The sequence below is a fragment of the Nesoenas mayeri genome, assembly GCF_963082525.1.
Source record: "Nesoenas mayeri genome assembly, chromosome: 6".
NCBI classification, from domain to species: domain Eukaryota; kingdom Metazoa; phylum Chordata; class Aves; order Columbiformes; family Columbidae; genus Nesoenas; species Nesoenas mayeri.
This window is the reverse complement of record NC_137545.1, coordinates 27457585-27475614: the sequence shown is the minus strand read 5'-3', so window position 1 is coordinate 27475614 and position 18030 is coordinate 27457585. Positions and strand designations below refer to the sequence as shown.

The window sequence follows — 18030 nt, the reverse complement described above, 5'->3', positions numbered from 1 at the left end:
CCGCTGCAATACTCAGCCCTTTGTGTAGGGAAGGCACAGGTGCTGACAGCCTGCTCCCCTCACCTGCCTGAGCCCAGGGCATTCAACCCTGTGGCAAAGCTGCTGCTCAACCCAAGGGTGCAGGCAGTTCCCGAACCTGCAGCATGGCCCCCCTGAGAGGGGTCCTGCAGGCAAGTACCCTGCCCAGAGCACACACACACACAGAGCTGGGAAGGACCTGGTTTAAGAAACTACACAACAGCAAAACAAACAGATACAAACGTAGTGGAGTGTCCAACACAGCCCCTGCAGCTCCTGGGGTGCACGGGGTCCTGGCGCACAGCCCCATAGGGCTCCCTGATGGAGGGGGACATAGGCCCCCAGTCAGTGTCAGAGCAGAGTCCCTGGCCATGCTCATGGCCCCTTCTTGCTGCTTGGGGGCTTCTCAGTGTGGTGTTCCTTGCTCTGACCCTCATCCCCCGCCTGCTGCTGCAGCCACATGCTGGCATACACACCACCCTTCTGCAGCAGCTCTTCATGCCTGTGGGGAGAGCAGAGGGGTGCAGGGTCCCAGAGCCAAGGAAGGGGTTCCATGGGCAGAGAGCACCAAGCCTTCCCCTGTGCTCACCTGCCTCGCTCCACAATGCGCCCATCCTTGAGCACCAGGATCTGGTCTGCACCCACCACAGTGGAGAGCCTGCAGGGAAAGGCAGGGTGTTATTCTGGCTTGGGGGAGGTCACACAGCACAAGGAGCTGCAGTCACAGGGCTGTCACTCCCGGGCAGGAGGACAGGTCTGCAAGTCCCTCAGCACTTCCCAGATCAGCCCTTTCCCTTGTCCCTACCTATGTGCAACAACAACGGTGGTGCGGTGGGTGCAGACCTTGGCCAGGGAGGCCTGGATGTTCCTCTCGGTCTCCGTGTCAAGTGCAGATGTGGCCTGCGGAAGGGGCAGGGTGTGCGGAAGGGATACAGGCAGCTGCTGGGGCAGGGGCTGCTGCAGAGCAGGGCTGGGCTGGGGGTTGCTACTGTTACCTCATCTAGCAGGATGATGTGGGGACCCTTCAGGATAGTGCGGGCAATGGCGACACGCTGCTTCTCCCCTCCGCTCAGCTTCAGCCCCCGCTCCCCAACCTGGGTGTTGTATCCTGCAGCAACAAGGGCAGGAATGTGCTGCACTGGTGCCCTCCGAGACAGGGATGGGGACCAGGGCTCTGCTGCTGGGACCACACAGCCACCTGGCACAGCCTCACCTCATCCCTGCCCAGGGGCTGATTTAGCCCTGGAGAGACAGCAGGGAGAGGCAAAGAGAGGCACGAGGTTGCGCAGGTGTCCCCATGGGGAATGTCACCCAAGGACATCTGTGAGGGCAGCTACAAGGTCATGGGGGACCCCGGGACCGCAAGGGCGGGCAAGGCAGGTACCATGGGGGTCTCACCATCAGGGAAGGAAAGGATGCGGTCGTGGATGTCAGCAGCCTGCGCTGCCTCCTGCACCTCCTGGTCGGTGGCCAGGATCCGTCCGTAGCGGATGTTGTTGGCGATGGTGTCGTTGAAGAGCACTGTGTCCTGCGGCACCACCCCAATGTGAGCGCGCAGCGACGCCTGCTTCACCTGGGGAGACAAGGAGATGGGGCTCAGCTAGACCTCCCCCCTAAAATGCCCCACAAACCAAATCCTACCCCTCAGCCATGAGCCCAACACACCACTCATCCATAGGTTGTCTGCTCCAGGGTCCTCCCTGGACCACAGGCTCAGCTGCGTCTCCATCCTGTGGTGGGGAGACCGCAGCCCCTCCTAGGGAGCCCTGGGCATCCTCCAGCATTTCAGCCCACAGGTCCCACAGTCGTCCCACTCATCCCACTCATCCCACTCCCAGCACAGACATCAGCCATTGAAGGGGTTGCAGGGGCTGGGTGCTCAACCCTGCCCCAGGGAGACGCCAGTGCCTGCAGCCAGCGATGCTGCGGGGCCCAGAGGAGCCAGTGTCTGTCCCACCCTGGTCCCGATAGCTCTCCCACTCTCACCTGGGAGATGTCCTGCCCATCGATGCGGATGCAGCCACCCCGCACGTCGTAGAAGCGGAAGAGCAGGCGGATGATGGTGCTCTTCCCTGAGCCCGAAGGTCCCACCTGCACACAAAGGTAAAGACACCAGACTGCTCGCTGCCAGGGGCTGGGCAGGGAAGGGCCGGCCCTGTTGTGGGTCTGTCCTTCCCACCCCTGTATTTCCAAGCCCCTCTTCCCCCAGCCCACCCTCCAGCACTGAATTCACACCCAAGGTCCCACTCTCACCAGGGCCAGGGTCTGCCCAGGCATCACGGAGAAGGAGACGTCCTGCAGGATTTCCTTCCTGGGAGAGGGGGAGGGAGAGGGGCTCAGGGCCACCTCCACCACCCCACATCCCTGTGCCAGACCCATAGCTCAACTGGCCCAGCCTGCACCTTCCACCCCATACCCATCCACGTAGCTGAAGTGCACGTTCTCAAACTCGATCTGCCCGGCCACCAAGCGCAGATCACCAGCATTCACAGCATCCTTCACCTGCCGGGGGGAGACACGGCCTCAGAGCCAGCCTGTTCCCAGGGCAGGACCACGGGGCCATGCCAGGGAATGGGGCCTCAGAAGGCAACACCTACCTCTTGCTCCTCATTGAAGAGCTCGAACATGTTCTCCATGTCCACGAAGGAGTTCTGGATCATCCTGAGAGTGAAGATCATAGGGAAGTCTTTGGGGGAGCACATCCCAACCCAAGCACCCATGGGGAGGGGGACCCCAGGCCCCCCCGCAAGTCCCAGTGTTACCTGTAGTAAGTCCCAAACCAGTTGAGCGGTGTGTAGAGCTGGATGATGTAGGTGCCAAACAGGACAAAGTCCCCCACCTGGAGGTGACAGGGGAGAGGTGTCTGTCACAGCCAGCCCCATGGCTCTGCCTTGGGCAGGGGCTGCCTAGGCTGGCACCAGCCGTACCTGCAGCTTGTTTTCAGTGACGAAGTAGGCGCAGAGCAGGGACCCCGCCAGCAGCCCCAGGCCGATGACCAGGTTCTGAGTCTGGTTGAGGAGGCCCAGCGAGGCACTGACCTTCCACTCCGAGACCTGAAAGAGGCAGGGTCCTCTGGGATGCTGCAGCCTCCACCCCAGATCCACGGCGAGGTTCATCCTCCCCGCAGGTGCCCCTGGAGCTCAGCTCCTTCCTCCTGGCCTCCCGCTGCTGCCAAACTCCCGATACCTGGTATTTGATGATGGCATCATTAAAGCGGTTCACCTCGTAACTCTCTGCATTGTAGTACTTCACCTGCAGGATGCACAGCCAGAGTCAGCACCCAGATCAGCCCCCCTCGGCACCAGGCAGTACCCAGTGATCCCACCCACCGCCTACGGTACCGTCTCGAAATTGAGGAGCGAGTCCACAGCCCGGGACTTGGCCTCATTGTCCCGTGTGTTCATGTCCCGCCGGTATTTGGTCCTCCACTCAGTGATGAAGATGGTCAGAGCTGTGGGCAGAAGAGGACTGTGTTGGCAGGTGCCTACTGCGCCACAGCCCAGCACGGCACCCCTGCACCCCAGCCCCTCACTCACTCAGGTAGAGGCTCATACACACAAAGATGATGAGGCCAAACCAGGCGCTGAAAACTGAGGTGAAGTAAACGATGCCAATGATGATGTCCGCAATGGTGGGGATGATGCTGAAGACGATGTAGCTGGGGAGCAAGGAAGGGTGATGGCACATCAGCCCAGCCTGGTGGGGCTGCCCAGCTGCCCCCCGCCCACCATGGGCATGCACTGACCTGAGCAGGCTGTTGATGCTGCTGGTGCCCCGGTCCACGCTGCGCAGGACCTCTCCGGTGCGACGGCCCAGGTGCCAGCGCAGGGACAGCCCATGCAGGTGGGCAAAGAGCTGCACCTGCACCTGCCGGTTGGTGAACTGCTGCACCCACACCCACAGGAAGGTGCGTAGGTTGCTCACAAAGCCAGTGGAGCCTGCAGGGTGCCACAGGATGGTCAGCAGGGACTGGTGCCACTGGAGCATGTGGCCAGCTCAGAAAGCCCAGCTGGGAAAGAGGGATTTGGGATGGGCCACCCACACTGTCCCAAACCTGGCACCAGCCCTGGTTGCAGCTCCCAAGAGAGAGCAGCAGTGATGAGGCACAAGGGCATCCCTAAGGACACCAGCCCCAGCAAAATGTACCCCACGCAGTCTTTCCCCATTCTTCCCGGTGGTCCTTACCAGCACCTCCACCCTGTAGGAATTTCAGCCCCACATAGATGCAGACAGTCCAGACCAGGGTGCGCCATGGAACACCCTCTGTCAACTCGTTCACTGAGGAGAGAGTGGCAAGGGTCAGGGCAGAGGGGCAGGGAGCATTGCCGGGTGCTCCATGGGAACCACTCCCAGCACCCAGCACTGGTCCCCAGCCCCCTGGACCCTGCTCCTGCCAGGTCCCTGCAGCCCCCCAAGTCACTCATGACACCCCCCAACACTTGGCGAGGCCATGGGCAGCTTCACACACCCAGCTCTAGGCACCTCACCGATGTTCTTGTAGTAGATAGGGACGAAGACATTGATGGCCCGCTCCAGCCCCATGAGCGCCATGCAGAACAGCACCAGCCCCTGCAGCAGGTGGTTGTCCCTCGGCCACATGTACGGCACCAGCAGCCGCAGCTTCCTCCGGAAATCCTTCCAGGTGGAGCTGGTCCTGCTGGCACTGGGCAGGAGCGGCTGGCGGGGAGCAGAGTGAGGGGTCACTGCCCTGGCACCCCAGCCCAGCTGGCAACAGCCCCAGGGAACATCTGACCCATAAAACCAGCCGGGTCCTCCCAGGGTCCTCACTCCATCCTCCCAGCAGAGCTGCATCCTGCTGACAGCGGACAGGGAGCTCAGGCAGCCCTAAACCTCACTCCTCCCCAGTTTCTGAAGATGCTGATACCAGGACAGCTGTACCTCCATTTGGTCCCCAGCTCCTCCCTGGCCATGTCCCCAAACTGCTCTAGCCCCAGGACTCACCTGGCTGTTCTCCACATCCCGTTCCTCCTCATTGACCAGCAGCATGTAGGGCTTGCGGGGCAGCCCCGGGGCCTTCATGCCCAGGATGAAGAGCATGAATGTGCAGATGTAGCGCAGCAGCCAGAAACCAAACTGTACCTGGACAGAAAGCAGGGGGTCGGCGCCAGAGCCACCCCTCAGCACAGCCCAGACAGGCATGAGATGGGCCTGAGCTGAGAGAGGCAAAGAGGAATAGGGTGCAGTGCAGCCAGGGGAAAGGGAACACCCCACACAGCTCAGCAGGACCCCCTAGCTGAGCACACTACCCCAGGCAGCACCCAGCCCCTTTCCTTCCTCCCTGACACACCCAGCTTTGTGCTCTCCAGCTTGGGGTAACCATACCCTGGGGGGAGCAGGGGGATAAAGGGCAGTGGGGAGCAGCCAGACACCCCCTGCCTCTGCACCTGGGACTATGCCAGCCAGAAGCAGGAGCTGAGCTAGACAGGGGCAGGGAGAGATGTGTGACAGCTGAGCTCAGGGCCCAGACATGCAGCAGATGCATGGGTGCAACCTGTGAGTGTGCACACCCCGGGCATGGCCGGGCATGACATGCACATCTCAGCCCAGCACCACAATGCTGCAGACCCCCCCCACAAAGTACCACGCCCCGCTTCCCTGCCCACAGGCGTCCAGCCCACCTTCTGGTTGGTATCCTCCAGCCCCCACCACCAGAGTGGGCTCCTCCAGCACGCCAGGGTCAGGTTCTCGGCAGCAAAGGCCAGTGCCCAGAAGAGAAGGAGGACAGTGCCATGGCCCCGTGTCCGGTCGTGTGCCAGTACCCGTGTATGCTCCAGCTGCAGAAGGGTGATGGCACAGCCCCAGCTGAGGGCCCAGAGGCAGGCGTGCAGCAACATGTACCCGTAGAGCCGTCCCGTTCCTGCTGCTTGCCACAGCAGCCCACCAAAGGGCTGCAGGGCCAGAAGCAGCGACAGCAGGACCTGGCCACGGTAGAGGTGGGAGCGGGGGATGTACTTGGGCTCCATGGTGCGGCCGAAGCGGACGTAGCAGGCGTACTGCAGGGCACCCAGCAGCAAGCAGACGCTCAGCAGCACGGCTGGTACCAGTGTGAAGAAGAAGCAGGGCTGGAAGCCCTGCTGTACCCAGGCCTGGGCGATGGAGCTGTTGCCCTCACAGTAGCCCCCCAGCACTGCCATCCTGGCAGGTCACCAGCTGCAGAGAAAAGAGGGGCCGGAGCAAGGCCTCAGGATGGGCTGCTAGGTAACGAGGGACCCACGGTGGGACAGCACAGCCAAACAGAGGGAAACGCTCACGGGGACAGTGGCAAGCACCACTGGACACAAACACACGGGACATGCTGTGTGGAACAGCCACGCATGCAAGCAGGGCCAGCTATGCATGGGGATGGACATGAGCACCATGCCAAGGTCCGCTCATGGGCCCTAGCAATGCCCTGGATGAGAGGGTAACACTGCTCTGGTCCCCTCCGTGCCAGCTGACCCCTTGGGGATGCACTCGGACATGGGGGGCAGTGACAACCGCAGGGAATGGAAGGCAGCAAGGTGCTGGGACCACTCTTGAGCCGGAGGTGGGGGGAGCAATGGGGGCAACACAGCAGTAGCGCGGTGTGGAGAGGTAATGCAGGAGGATGCACCAGGAAACAGCGGGCAACGCAGGGAAAATGCAAGGGCAAAGGCAAGGGACGCGTGGGGAACATGCGGGGACGACGCGTGGGGGCACGCACGAAGAAACACAGGTGCAGGGCGAGGGACACCGCGGGGCGAGGCGGGGCCGTGCCGGGGCAATGCCCGGGCGGCGCCGCCGCCGCTCGATCCCAGGACAGAAGGCCCCCGCTGCCCGCGCAGCCGCCGCGCCGGCCCCGCCGCCCCTCCCGGGCCCCACGCCCGCTCACCTGCCCCGGGCCCGCCGGCCTCAGTCCGCTCCGAGCCCCCGCGCCGCCGCCAGCCGGACCCCGGCGCCGCTCGGCTCCGCCCCGCTCCCCGCCCCCGCGCCGGCACTGCCGGGCTCCCGTGCGCCCTCCCCGGCGCCGGGACTGCACCCGCGTCCGCCCTGTCCCCTCCGCCCGCACCCCGAGGCTGCATTCCCCGGGTGTGTCCCCGTTCCCGGGCCTCGGTGCCCAGCTCCAGGCTGCACGGACCTGCGGCACCCTGCCCCACAACCGCCCGCCTGCAGAGACGCAGCCGGGGAGGCGTCGGTGGTGCGGGATGAACTCCTGGGCCGCGGCCAACGGGGGTCCCCGAAGCCGAAGCGAGGTGCCCCGCTCCCGCTTATCGCCGCCGCCAGCCCAGCCCTGCGGTGCGCAGATAGCGCCCCCCGCCCTGGCGAGGGCCCCGCCTGCCGCAGAGGTCAGGCAGGACAGGGAGCCGCTCTCCGGTGACAAATATAGCCTCTGCCTCCCCCCGCGGCCCCCGGCCGGCCAGGGCCGGGCTCCAGGACGTTCCCGGCCCAGGCGCAGCAGCCGGCTGGCACCTCGCAGCCTCCGGCCGCCACCGCAGGCAGCAGCTCGTCCAACTTTGTACCCCACACTGTGGCCAGGTCCAGGTGTGCTGCACGATGCTGCAGAGTGAAGGGAGACTCGGAAGCTGGTGGGGATGATACAGTCCATCTTTATTAGACGGCTATACAGCTGTACAGTGAGGGCCTGGGGGTGCGACTCTGCATTCCCCCAGGACCCCTGCATCCACACACCCCAGGAGATGAGGAAGAGTGGCTGGCCATGCACATGGGACATTGACGACACAAGCAAAACATATGGCAAGGACTCCTGCCTCCTCCTGCCTGGCCTCTGCCTCCTGCCAGCCCAGGGTGAGGCCCAGACTTTCCACCTGGCCTCAGGGCACAGCCAGCCTTCAGCCACTCAGCTTACAGATCAGCAGCTCTGCTGGGAAGCCCAGGCACAGCATCCCACAGCCCTGGGGAAACTCACCTCTGTGCTGGGCTGCTACCTGGGCTGGGGGGAAGCCACAGGAAAGCTTGGGCTCCCGGGTGATTTCCTTTCAGTTTCCTTTCACTGTGCCTTGACAGCCCCAAGGCAGAGCTGCTGCAGCACTGTTGCTGCTGCTCCTCCGTGGGAGGACGCCAGCAGCACCCAGGTCTGTGGAGCCCCTGCCCAGCTCAGTCCTTACCACACCGCTGAGCTGATCCCCATCCCGAGTTCTGCTTTAGCACGCTCTGGTCTCCTACAGAGCCCAGAGCAGTCACAGCTCCAGCCCATCCCTGCCCCGCTGCAGCAGGAAGCCCACCACCCCCAAAGAGTCTGCCCCCGCGTGAACACCCCGGCCCTGCTTCTGCCCTGCGTACCTGGGTGCACACACCCCTGCAGCACTGTGAGCAGCTGGCTCGGCAGCACACGCACACCCCGGGCTCAAAGGGCAGAGGGTGACAATCCTGGCAGGGGAAGAAAGGTGGCCCTGGCCTCCAGGGACAGCAGAAGAGGCCTGTGGCGCTCATGGAGGGCACAGCAAAAGCAAGCAGCCCCTGGCAGAGGCAAGGGAAAGGAGGGGAAAGCAAAGCCTAGGAGGTGTTAGCCAGGATGCAGATCCTCACAAGCTGCCACTGGAAAAGATAGGGAAACCAGAACAATGCGGGGAAGATCCTATCTGAGGCCATGCTGCAGAGCTGGCATCCCAATCCCACACCACCACTCCAAGGCTGGACTGGGGTTTGCCTCTCCCTTCTGGGTTCAAGGCACCCCTCCTTGCCCCGCCAGGCACAAGCCGGCTGCCTGGTACATGGTCTCCACAGCAGCCAAAGTCATGCTGCAAGCAAAAGGATGGTTTCAGGAAAGGAGGAGGAGCTGGGAGCTCCTGTCTGGGATGCAAGACACACTGAAGTGTTTGCTTGGGCAAGAGGAAAGGCCCGATCCCAGAGAAATGACTGCATCAGGAGGACAGACCCAATTCCGTGGTGCAAAGATCTTTATCATTCCTGGGGGAAGGGAACCAACACACAGAACACAAGATCTTCAGGGTGGGCTCCAAGGGGGCTGCGAGCACTCCCGGGAGACACCGGGCTGCCCCAGCCTGGGTTCCCTTTGGCACTGCAGGAGGGCCCACCAGCAGCCTGCACCCAACCAGTGCTGCACAGCCGGGGGATGCTGCCATAGCCTAGAGGTACAGCATGGAGGCTGCCAGCTGGGAGGTACCTCAGGGACCCAGGACTTCCACCCCACTGACCCTTCCTTGCGTGCAGGGGACGGGCCAACTGTTGTGAGAGTCAGGGAAGAGCTGCAGCATCTCTGGATCCTGGCCAGAGCTGCTTCCAACAGCTCCAGATCCCACCCCTATCTGGGGTGGCAGCCAGGGCCCCTCCCTCTGCAGGGTGCTGGGGCAGAGGGGCGAGCAACTGCCCCTCTGCTGTCCTGCTCTGGACTGAGGGGCACAACATTGGTCCTCTGCAGGAGGGCGAACACGGTCCTGGACACCTCCTCAGGGCTGCAGGCAGGACAGGTGGGGTGCTACAGGCTGAGCTGTACCCCACTCAACAGCTCCTGCCTTCATTTTGGAGGCAGGTCCCAGCTCCAGGCAGACATCTGGACCTGGCGGCATCTCACATCCCTTCAAACAGCAGCTGCCACCACCACCTCCAAGCCAGTCCACAGCTCCTCACTGCTAGTGCTGTCACATGAGCCTTTGCAGGCTCTGCAGCAATCCTCCGACATGGACGTCACAGATGTGAACACAGACACATGTATGTACTCACACACGCATTCACCCCACAAGAGTCAGAGTGGTGTTGACTTGACACATGGCTGGACACGTGGTGCCACCACAAAGCCGCCGGCCTGGCAGTTTTGTCTCTTCAGCAATTGATGGCAACAAAACAGAGCCTGGGACTACCCTGTCCACTCAGGGTGAGATGCCACATGCTGCTTCCCAGGCGACTCCCAGTCTGCAGCCCCCACGAGATCCCCAGTCTATAAGGCTATACCTGCAAAACAGAGAGGGGATGGAGCACCTATCGGGACCACCCTAAGTACATGCTTCCCCTCTCAGCCACAGCCTCACCCCTACCTTGTGGATCTGTGGTGGGAGCTCATCCTCTGAGCTCTCCTCTGGCACAGGCTCTGGGTGTCTCGCTGACTGCCCGTCCTCAGCCCAGCCTCCCAGGGGGAGGCGGGAGAAGTGTGACGGGGCTCTGTGTACTGTGCCCGGGTCTGCAGGAGAGGCAAGGAGGAAGACTAGGTACCAGGGGGACTGTCACTCTTCAGGGGCAGGCAGGCTGCTTGTGCCAGTCCATACAGGGCATCAGATATGGGACTTTGACCTGGAGCTCAGACCTCTGCCCTGGCTCCCGTACCTGTGATGCCACCATATCGCCGCTGGAAGCCGGTGTGCAGCGTGGCTGTCTCCTCAGCAGGCTGCCGCGGCGAGGAGAAGGGGTAGCTGGCGGAGCGAGGGATGGGGACGGGGACACCCCGCTGGGCATCCAGCTCCTCGTGGGCACTCTCCCCACTCTCGTCGCTCTCTCGCCGGTGCCAAGTGTGCCGCTCGGGTTCCAGCTGGGCGTGCTGCTTGTGCAACTGCAGGCCAAAATACAAGTGAGTCAGCTGTGTGGGAGAGCCCAGACGCCCAAACACACCCTCTCGCCAGCACTGTACACACGCTGGTTTCAGCTCCAGACAGGGCACCCCAGTCCTGCCTGCCCTCGCCCCACACCCCTCTGGCTGGCACAGCTCCACACTGCTCACCTCATGCATGTAGAGTGCATGGAGACTCATCTCAGTGGAGGCATACTCCGATAGGATCATGCTCTGCAGCTGACCCTCCCAGGCGCTGCTTCCTGAGCTCACGGTCCTTGCATCAGCACTGCCATGGGACAAACAAGTGGCGTTTGCTGCCCAGGTGCCCCCCTGCACCACCCAGCTCCTCTCCACTCTAATGTCAGGCTTGCAGAGACCCACTCCTAGGCTGGGTAGGAACAGGCCCTCTGTAGCATCTCCCCAGATCAGCCCTTCTATGGCACTGCCTCTTCCCTACCAGGGTTTCTCACCACTGTGGTACCTACAGGAGATTACCAGGACCCCAACACTGTCCTTTGAAGCCAACCTAAGCACCTGGGCCTAACTCTGCTTGTGAATATGTCCCTTGCTGTCCCCGGCTGCAGAGACAAATGCCACCATACATCTGGGACAATAGGATGGCCACTGGGCAAGGAGTAAAGGGATCTGCAAGGTGTCTGACCACCCTTCTCCAGCCTGCAGCTTACCCAGAGGCTGTCATGGCACTGGCACCACGAGGCTGGGCTCCCTCTCCATCCCTTCCTGCCGCCTGGAAGCCACTGGGAGGCTGCTGGGCAGACTGGAGTGGGGAGAAGGAACGCAGGGCCGAGGCCACTTCAGAGAGATGGCGGGAGGCCTGTCCGTCCCGGCCCATGTGGAAGCCCAGTGCCGAGGAGCCCGCTATCACATTGGCAATCAGGCTGTGAGGCTGAAGAGTTAAAGGGAGAGAATTACTGCTTCGTGCAGACTTGGAGGCCTGATCCCCACCAGTAACACAGAACTGAGGCACCTCAGCTCTCTCAGCCCCTCTCCCACCTCACAGGACCTCAGAACAGCCTGCTGCCTTCTCTGGAAACCCAGAAGCATCCCCAGATACAGCCCAGGCAAGGGCAAAACTGCTCAGAGGGCCTGATTATCAGTTTGCCAGCACCCAGCAAGCACCCCAAAAACATCCCGCATTCCTTCCAGCCTGGGCACCTCTGACTCCGACTGCAGGGACTGGATGGAGCTGAAGAGGGCGTTTTCAGGGAGCACAGCCTGCTGAGCCAGTGCCATGCTGCTGTCTCGGTGCACCCGCTCCTTCAGATAGCCGATAAAGGCTGTGCTCTCGCGGGGTGGCTGCCACTTGGGGTTGGTGATGGCGAAGTGCATGAGGGACAGCTCTGTCTTGCCGTCCTCGGCCTGCTGGTAAATGGAGGCTTCCGTCTTTCCCGCTGACATCCACTGTGGAGCAAAGACAGGTAATGGGGGACAGTATCTGCTTTACACACCCACCAGGCCTTGGCATCCTGCAATCAGTCGGGCAAAGCACACAACACCCAGCACAAGCTGTGACATGGCTCCAGCAGGCACTACACCAGAAGCCCCATGATAGTGCAGCCCTCGCAGCCTGAGGAGGAACCAGCAAGCACAGTATATTCTACTTCCACCCCAGAACATGCATCACTGCAAGGGAATTGGAGAGACAGGGACTAGTCACAAAATAGGGAGCTGAAAGGCTGCAGGAGGAGCAACTACAGCCAACAAATGGCTGTTCTTAAAAACTTCCTGCCACAGTGAGTCCATCCCCTCCCTAGTTCACGCCCTTCTCAGTAGGGAGTCTTTCCTGACAAGTAACCTAAATTCCCAGGCACAGGAAATAGGTGGATCGCCTTTCCCGCAGCACTAGATTTTACATAATGGAAAAAGCTTCCCATCTCCCTGAGGCAGCCTCTCTCCTGGGCACAAGCAGCCCAGCTTCTTCAGGTCAGATCTCAGTGGTCATGCTTTCTAAGTGTCCAAATATCCCTATTTCTCTCTCCTGAGGACAAAGGACTCTTGGTTGTGAAGACAGGCAAGGACATCAAATAAAAGAAATGACAAAGCCTGGTTCACAAAATATCAGGTTAATGATCACAGCTGGGCCACAAGAGCCTCCTGCGGCTGGTGACCTGTACTGGCAGCCCTGGACACCTAAGAGAGAGGCTGGGCTGGGCTATGGGCTGCCAGGAGAGGTGAGTTATGGTCTCTTATGGGTCAGAAGGACCAGACGTGCTGGTGGGGAGCCCAGGCTGCTCCTCTACCACCCACGGGACTTACCGCTGGGTGGCCGTGCTGGCGCACATCCATCTGGGCAAAGGAGCAGGTGTCACCCACACCCACTACCTCCACGGTGAAGTTGCGGAAGAAGTCAACAATGTCTAAGGATTTGGGCCGCAGGCAGACAATGAGGATCAGGGGGGTAATGATGGGACTCAGGAGCTCCTCCAGGATGAAGACCTGAGTGCAGAGATGATGGGCTCAGCACAAGCTTGAGGATATCAAGAAACCTGCCAGCCCAAAGCCAGCCCTCAGCTCCAGCCCTCCATTTTGGGGGGCAGGGTATCACTGAGAGAGCAGCCTTGTTCCTCTGCCAGCCCAGAAGCTGCTCAGCTTTCTCGCAGCTTCTCGCTCCTGCAGGGATGGGGGAGAGTCCTCATCCCAGCCCCTTGCAAGCCAAACTCACTGCTTTGTACTGGAAGAGCTGGGCAAACTCATCCCTGGTCTCGTAGCGGTGGGCATTGCCCTGCCAGTGGTCAGGCATGTAGTGGATGTGCGCCAGGATGACCCGCAGCAGCTGTTCTGGGCAAAACACCAGGTGCTGGTCGGGGATGAAAGATCTGTAGGATGGGACAGGGAAACATCACAGCATCACACCTCAGTTCCTGGGAGATCTCACCCAGGGAGGGCAGGGTGACTGGCCCGTATCACAACTCTGCCTGTAGCCTTCACGCCCAACCCAAATCATCCTGCCAGCCCAGCCCTGGGTGTTGCTCATACCATACAACCACTGCACCCAAGATCAACGCTACCCCTTTCTCCTGTCTGCCCTTGACTCCCCAGATATGCCCTTCACTTGGGCAGTTTCACATCCACTTGCAACCAAAGAGCACATTTGCATGGATGGTTGTCAGCCCCGATGCTCCCCACAATGCTGCCCGGAGCAGGGGGGCAGCACAGACCCACCTCACCTGCACACCGTGATGCCCACCCCGAGCAGGGTGACTGTCGTCAGGACGTGCTCGACTGCCAGGACATCCTCATCATAGATGGTGAGAGCAATGAGCACAGCCAGGATGGAGCCAGCAAAAAAGGCCACGTTCTTGGCCACGATGGTGAGGAGGGGGGAGATAAAGCAGTTCATGTACTTGGAAGCTGGCTTGTAGCCCTTGCTGAGGCGTGAGTGCAGTTCGTGGTCCAACTCGTTGAAGTGACGGAGGTAACAGCGGCCATAGAGAGACCAGCAGCGGGCACCCAGGCTGCCCGGCTCCCGCTTCAGGATCTCTGTGTAGCTGAAGAAGGCGTAGAGGATCTGCCAGATGAGGATGAGGGGGCAGAGAAGGAAGTTAGCAATGCCAATCCAGAGGATGCGAGTGCTGAGCTTCTCAGCCAGCTCCAGGCGGTTCCCAGCCCGCTTGTACTCAGCCTTCAGGCTCCACTCATTCTCAAAGAGGGAGCCAGGCCCCCAGAAGAAGATGAGCTCAAAGTTGTACTTGAGTCCACGTGTGTAGAAGACAGTGTCTCCCAGGAGGGGCAGGCGGAAGCGGATGGGCAGCAGTGACTTGTTCACCATGGCCACCATGTAGTTCTTGAAGCGGAGGATGCGGTGGTAGATGTCCAGCTCCGTCAGCTCCTTCTTGTGGATGCAGATCTGATGCTCTTTCTGGATCTGCACGATGCGGGCCTGCACCTCCTGCCAGGTGAAGTATGGCAGGGTGGACTGGAAGGGGACAAGCGGCAACGTTAGGGGCAGAACGTGCCCAGGGATGGGGGTCAGGCTGAGCCCACCCAAACAGCGGGACCCTGCACACGCCTCGGGGTGCTGAAGAGACACACAATACACTGCAACACGAGGCACCTCCCTGCAGTGAGGAAACCCCACACCTTGCCCAGTTCCCTCTGCCCTGAGATTAGCACAGGTGACAGTTTCCCAGCCACTCACACACCAGCTGCCATGGAGGCAGGAACACAGCTCCATGGGTCCTCCCACAGCTGCCATTCGGAGTCAGCAGGGAGACATGAAGAGGGGAGGGGACTTCACCAGTGTCCTGAAGGGAACCTGTAGGGAAGCTGGGGACAAACCAAGCCTCCTGGCTCACCCCACCTTTCTCAAGACTCAGTCTCTCCTCAAAGAATGCACACACACCTTTTGATGTTTTCCATCAGAGCAAGAACTCTGGACTGGGATATATGTGCAAGCCTCAAAGCCCACCCTTGACTCACTGATCTCCAGTGTGATCTTCACCAAATAGGTAGCTCCATGTCGCCGTTTCCCTCCCAGTAAACAAGGAAGACGACATTGTCCACAACCCAGGGAGGTACGAGGATAGCCCCGCTTATGCCTTCTCTGTTGTAAGGCATCACAGAAAAGGCCATCACAGAAAAATACACATATTGGGTGGCAGATGGCAGAGGCGTGTGCCAACAGGCAGAGAGGCAGGCTGGGCAGGGATCGGTTAACATGAAATAAGCTGTCTGCGGGAGAAGAGGCTGAAAGGAGACCTGTGTGGTTATGGAGCAGAGGCAAGAGCGCTCAGTCCAAGTCTCTTGGAGAGGAGTGAAGGTGAGCTGCTCCTCACTGCCCAGCAAATGCCACCCACATGCCTTAGCAGCCCTGTAGCAAGCCCTTGGCCCAGCTACTTACCATGGGGATTTTGAGGGCATTGATGTAGAAAGAGTGAATCTCCCAGTAGCAGCAAACATTGTAGATAAATTTCACAAGTCGGTGGATCCAGAAAACCCCAGCTATCACCAGGATGCAGATGAGGAAGCTGTTTGCCTGGATTCTGCAAGCAAGAAGAGGCAAATAGTAGGAGACAGGCCTGGGCATGCACCCTGACCACCCAAGAAAGCAAGAGCAGTGGCTAATGTGCCCTCCACTGACCCTACCTTGCACTGCAGACATCTGGAGGCAGGAAGGCATCTGGCAGAGTCACCTTAATGGGCTCACTGGGATGCTGGCTGTGATTTACGGCTTTGTTGGCAAAAAGGATGTCATAATCAACACAGCTGATAAGAAAGGTGGTGAACGCCACCACAAAGATGAACTGCCTGTGAAAAAAAGGTAGCAGGCTTGAAGGAATTGCCCTTCTGACCCCCAAAACATGAAGCAGGCAGGGCTGCATATGGAGATGTGCTCCCACAGTCACGGTGGCAGGAAAGCTCAGGGGCACCAGTTCCTCAAAGCGGCATGCAGGTCCGGGACATAGAAAACACTAACGAGGGGGAGAAAGGACAGCTACAAAGGGAACCCTCCCGCCCATCCAGCTACAGGAGCTCGGCAGATTCCTGAGGCTGTTCTCCAGCAGCTGTCACAGCCACAACGGAGGGAGAACCTGCACTTACATGAGCTCAAAGATCTCTCCGATGAGCATACAGGTGAAGCCATTCTTCTGATGCAGGTTATAGATGTGAAAGCTACAGTCAAGGAGAACAATCTGCAGACTCCTTCCCTTTGGCAAAAGATGGAGCAGCTCCTGTCCCACTGGCATCTGCAGCTCCCCAGCCAAGTCTCCCTCCATCACCAACAGACACCCCCTCCCATCCCTCCTGGGCTTATCGGCAACTGGTTCTCCACTGCAGGGAAACACACTCTGCCCTGGTAAAGCACAACTGGGATAAGAGGACTTGGCTCCATCCAGGCTCCTTTCTCCCTCACCCAACACCCAGAGGGGGTTCTGTCCCAGCACAGAGCAGAAGCTCAGCCTGTCCTCAGGCCACACAAGGATGGGCAGGGCAGGATAGCACAGAGACAGGCAAAAATGCACTTAATACTCTCAGCACCTGTGACTGGTACCCCTTGCTCCCAGCCCCTGGCAATGTGGTTGGCATGACTGCTGCCATTTTATAAGGCAAACAGCCACTCTCTGTGACCAAGTGGCTCACGCATTAGTTGACTTTCCCCTTGTTATCAGAGCCTGAATGCCCTGTGAACTAAGTAGACGAATCAACCAGATTTCTTCTTCTCCTTCCTGCCAGCCTCAAGATTCCTGGGCAGCAGGCTGATCACTCCCTTCCCTACTGGCCTTGAAGGTGCCAGGCACCCAGCCAATCCCGGTGCTGTTGATGACCCTACCACAGAACAGGGAAGTGTAACAGCACACAGTGCACTGTCCATAAAATCAAGGAGTTAAAAGTCCTAAGTGGGAAATTTGGACCAGAACCATTGCTGGACAGTGAGACATAGGCCCCCTCAGTAGCCAGGGACACCTCCACTGTCATCTCCTTTCTCCAAGGACTAAATGAGCAATTCATATTCTTTTACAGGATTTTCAAGTCTGGATTATGATTGTTATACTGATACAACAAACCACGTCTTAAGATATGACCCCATCTGCAGAGGGTTTGAATTATTAAAAACCGTATGCCAAGTGGTGCTATAAAACTCTGTACTATGCTACTTACAGACTTGTACTACACTGACTCCGCTTACAGAAAACCCTGTGCTACTCTGATCATAAATGTTAATAATAAAATTATATTTAAAAAATAAAGCTTTCATTGTAATTGCAGCTTAATATTGTCACCACTCTGCCAAGGATCCCCAAAAGAGCCCGTGTGTCCCCTCAGTGTCGGGTGACAGCACCCCACAGACAGGGGGTTCTGCCACTCCCAGCCCCTCCGGAGCCATGTGGTGCCACCCAGGAAGGGGCAGACACTGCGCCAGCGCCAAGTTACACCGACCCCGGTGTTCCCACCAGCACTGAGCGCCCAGGAGGCAGGGCTGTGGGGGCTTCCCGCCCGCACTCCATCCTGCGAAAGGATATGCGAGAGAAGAAGAGGTCCAGGTTCTCGATGTGATGCCAGGGAGCTGAAGGAGGAGACCCGCGGGTGAGGGGCCCCTGGCACACCCGCCCTGGCCGCCGCTGGCGCACAACCCGCCCCTTCTCCCCACCCTCGGGGCCCCCGGAGCCCCACATCGGCCCCACAGCCCCCACCCCCGGCTCCCCTCGGTCCCTGGCTGCTCCCCCATCCCCAGCCGCCCGGACCAGCCCAGCTCTGCCCCCCGCAGCCCAGACAGCGCCGGTGCCCAAGGCCCACCCCACTCCCCGGGCTCCCGCAGACTCCGGCCGCGGGCGCCAGGCCCCAACCCTCGGTGCCCATGCCGGTGCCGCCGCTCACACTTGGCGCCCTCGGGGACGTGGACAAGCAGGTCGCCGCCGCCGGGGGGCGACTCGGTGGAGGAGCTCTCCAGGCGCTGGTACTGCGTCTCGAAGTGGGCCATGGCCGGGCCCCCGCCGCCACCGGCCCCGGCCCCGGCCCCGGGCCCGGCCCGCTCCGCCCCCGCCCCGCGA

The 18030-nt window shown here is 60.4% G+C and overlaps 2 protein-coding genes across 3 annotated transcripts; both read right to left on the bottom strand.

Annotated features, from left to right (window-relative positions):
* Positions 1 to 205: 205 nt before the first annotated feature.
* On the bottom strand, positions 206 to 9808 carry ABCB6 (ATP binding cassette subfamily B member 6 (LAN blood group)). 2 transcript variants are annotated; one of them, XM_080346751.1, is made up of 20 exons: positions 9700 to 9808; positions 5658 to 6189; positions 4981 to 5118; positions 4506 to 4695; positions 4204 to 4296; positions 3764 to 3956; positions 3555 to 3676; positions 3360 to 3469; positions 3205 to 3270; positions 2946 to 3071; positions 2781 to 2857; positions 2616 to 2679; positions 2435 to 2520; positions 2272 to 2329; positions 2005 to 2109; positions 1417 to 1591; positions 1014 to 1126; positions 824 to 918; positions 608 to 676; positions 206 to 520 (listed from the first exon to the last, which is right to left on the bottom strand). In XM_080346751.1, exons 2-20 carry the CDS (start codon positions 6171 to 6173, stop codon positions 394 to 396), a joined length of 2523 nt encoding a protein of 840 aa, XP_080202877.1. In that variant the 5' UTR covers positions 6174 to 6189; positions 9700 to 9808; the 3' UTR covers positions 206 to 393. The 2 variants fall into 2 exon arrangements, with proteins under 2 accessions (XP_080202877.1, XP_080202876.1); XM_080346750.1 differs by lacking the exon at positions 9700 to 9808 and adding an exon at positions 6890 to 7024.
* Positions 9790 to 18003, bottom strand: ATG9A (autophagy related 9A). Its single transcript, XM_080346749.1, has 14 exons — positions 17858 to 18003; positions 17504 to 17546; positions 16082 to 16147; positions 15626 to 15787; positions 15381 to 15522; positions 13708 to 14456; positions 13203 to 13356; positions 12797 to 12976; positions 11696 to 11941; positions 11206 to 11426; positions 10688 to 10805; positions 10297 to 10519; positions 10011 to 10153; positions 9790 to 9927 (listed from the first exon to the last, which is right to left on the bottom strand). The coding sequence occupies exons 1-14, from the start codon at positions 17958 to 17960 to the stop codon at positions 9922 to 9924; spliced, it is 2556 nt and encodes an 851-aa protein (XP_080202875.1). The 5' UTR covers positions 17961 to 18003; the 3' UTR covers positions 9790 to 9921.
* Positions 18004 to 18030: the final 27 nt, after the last annotated feature.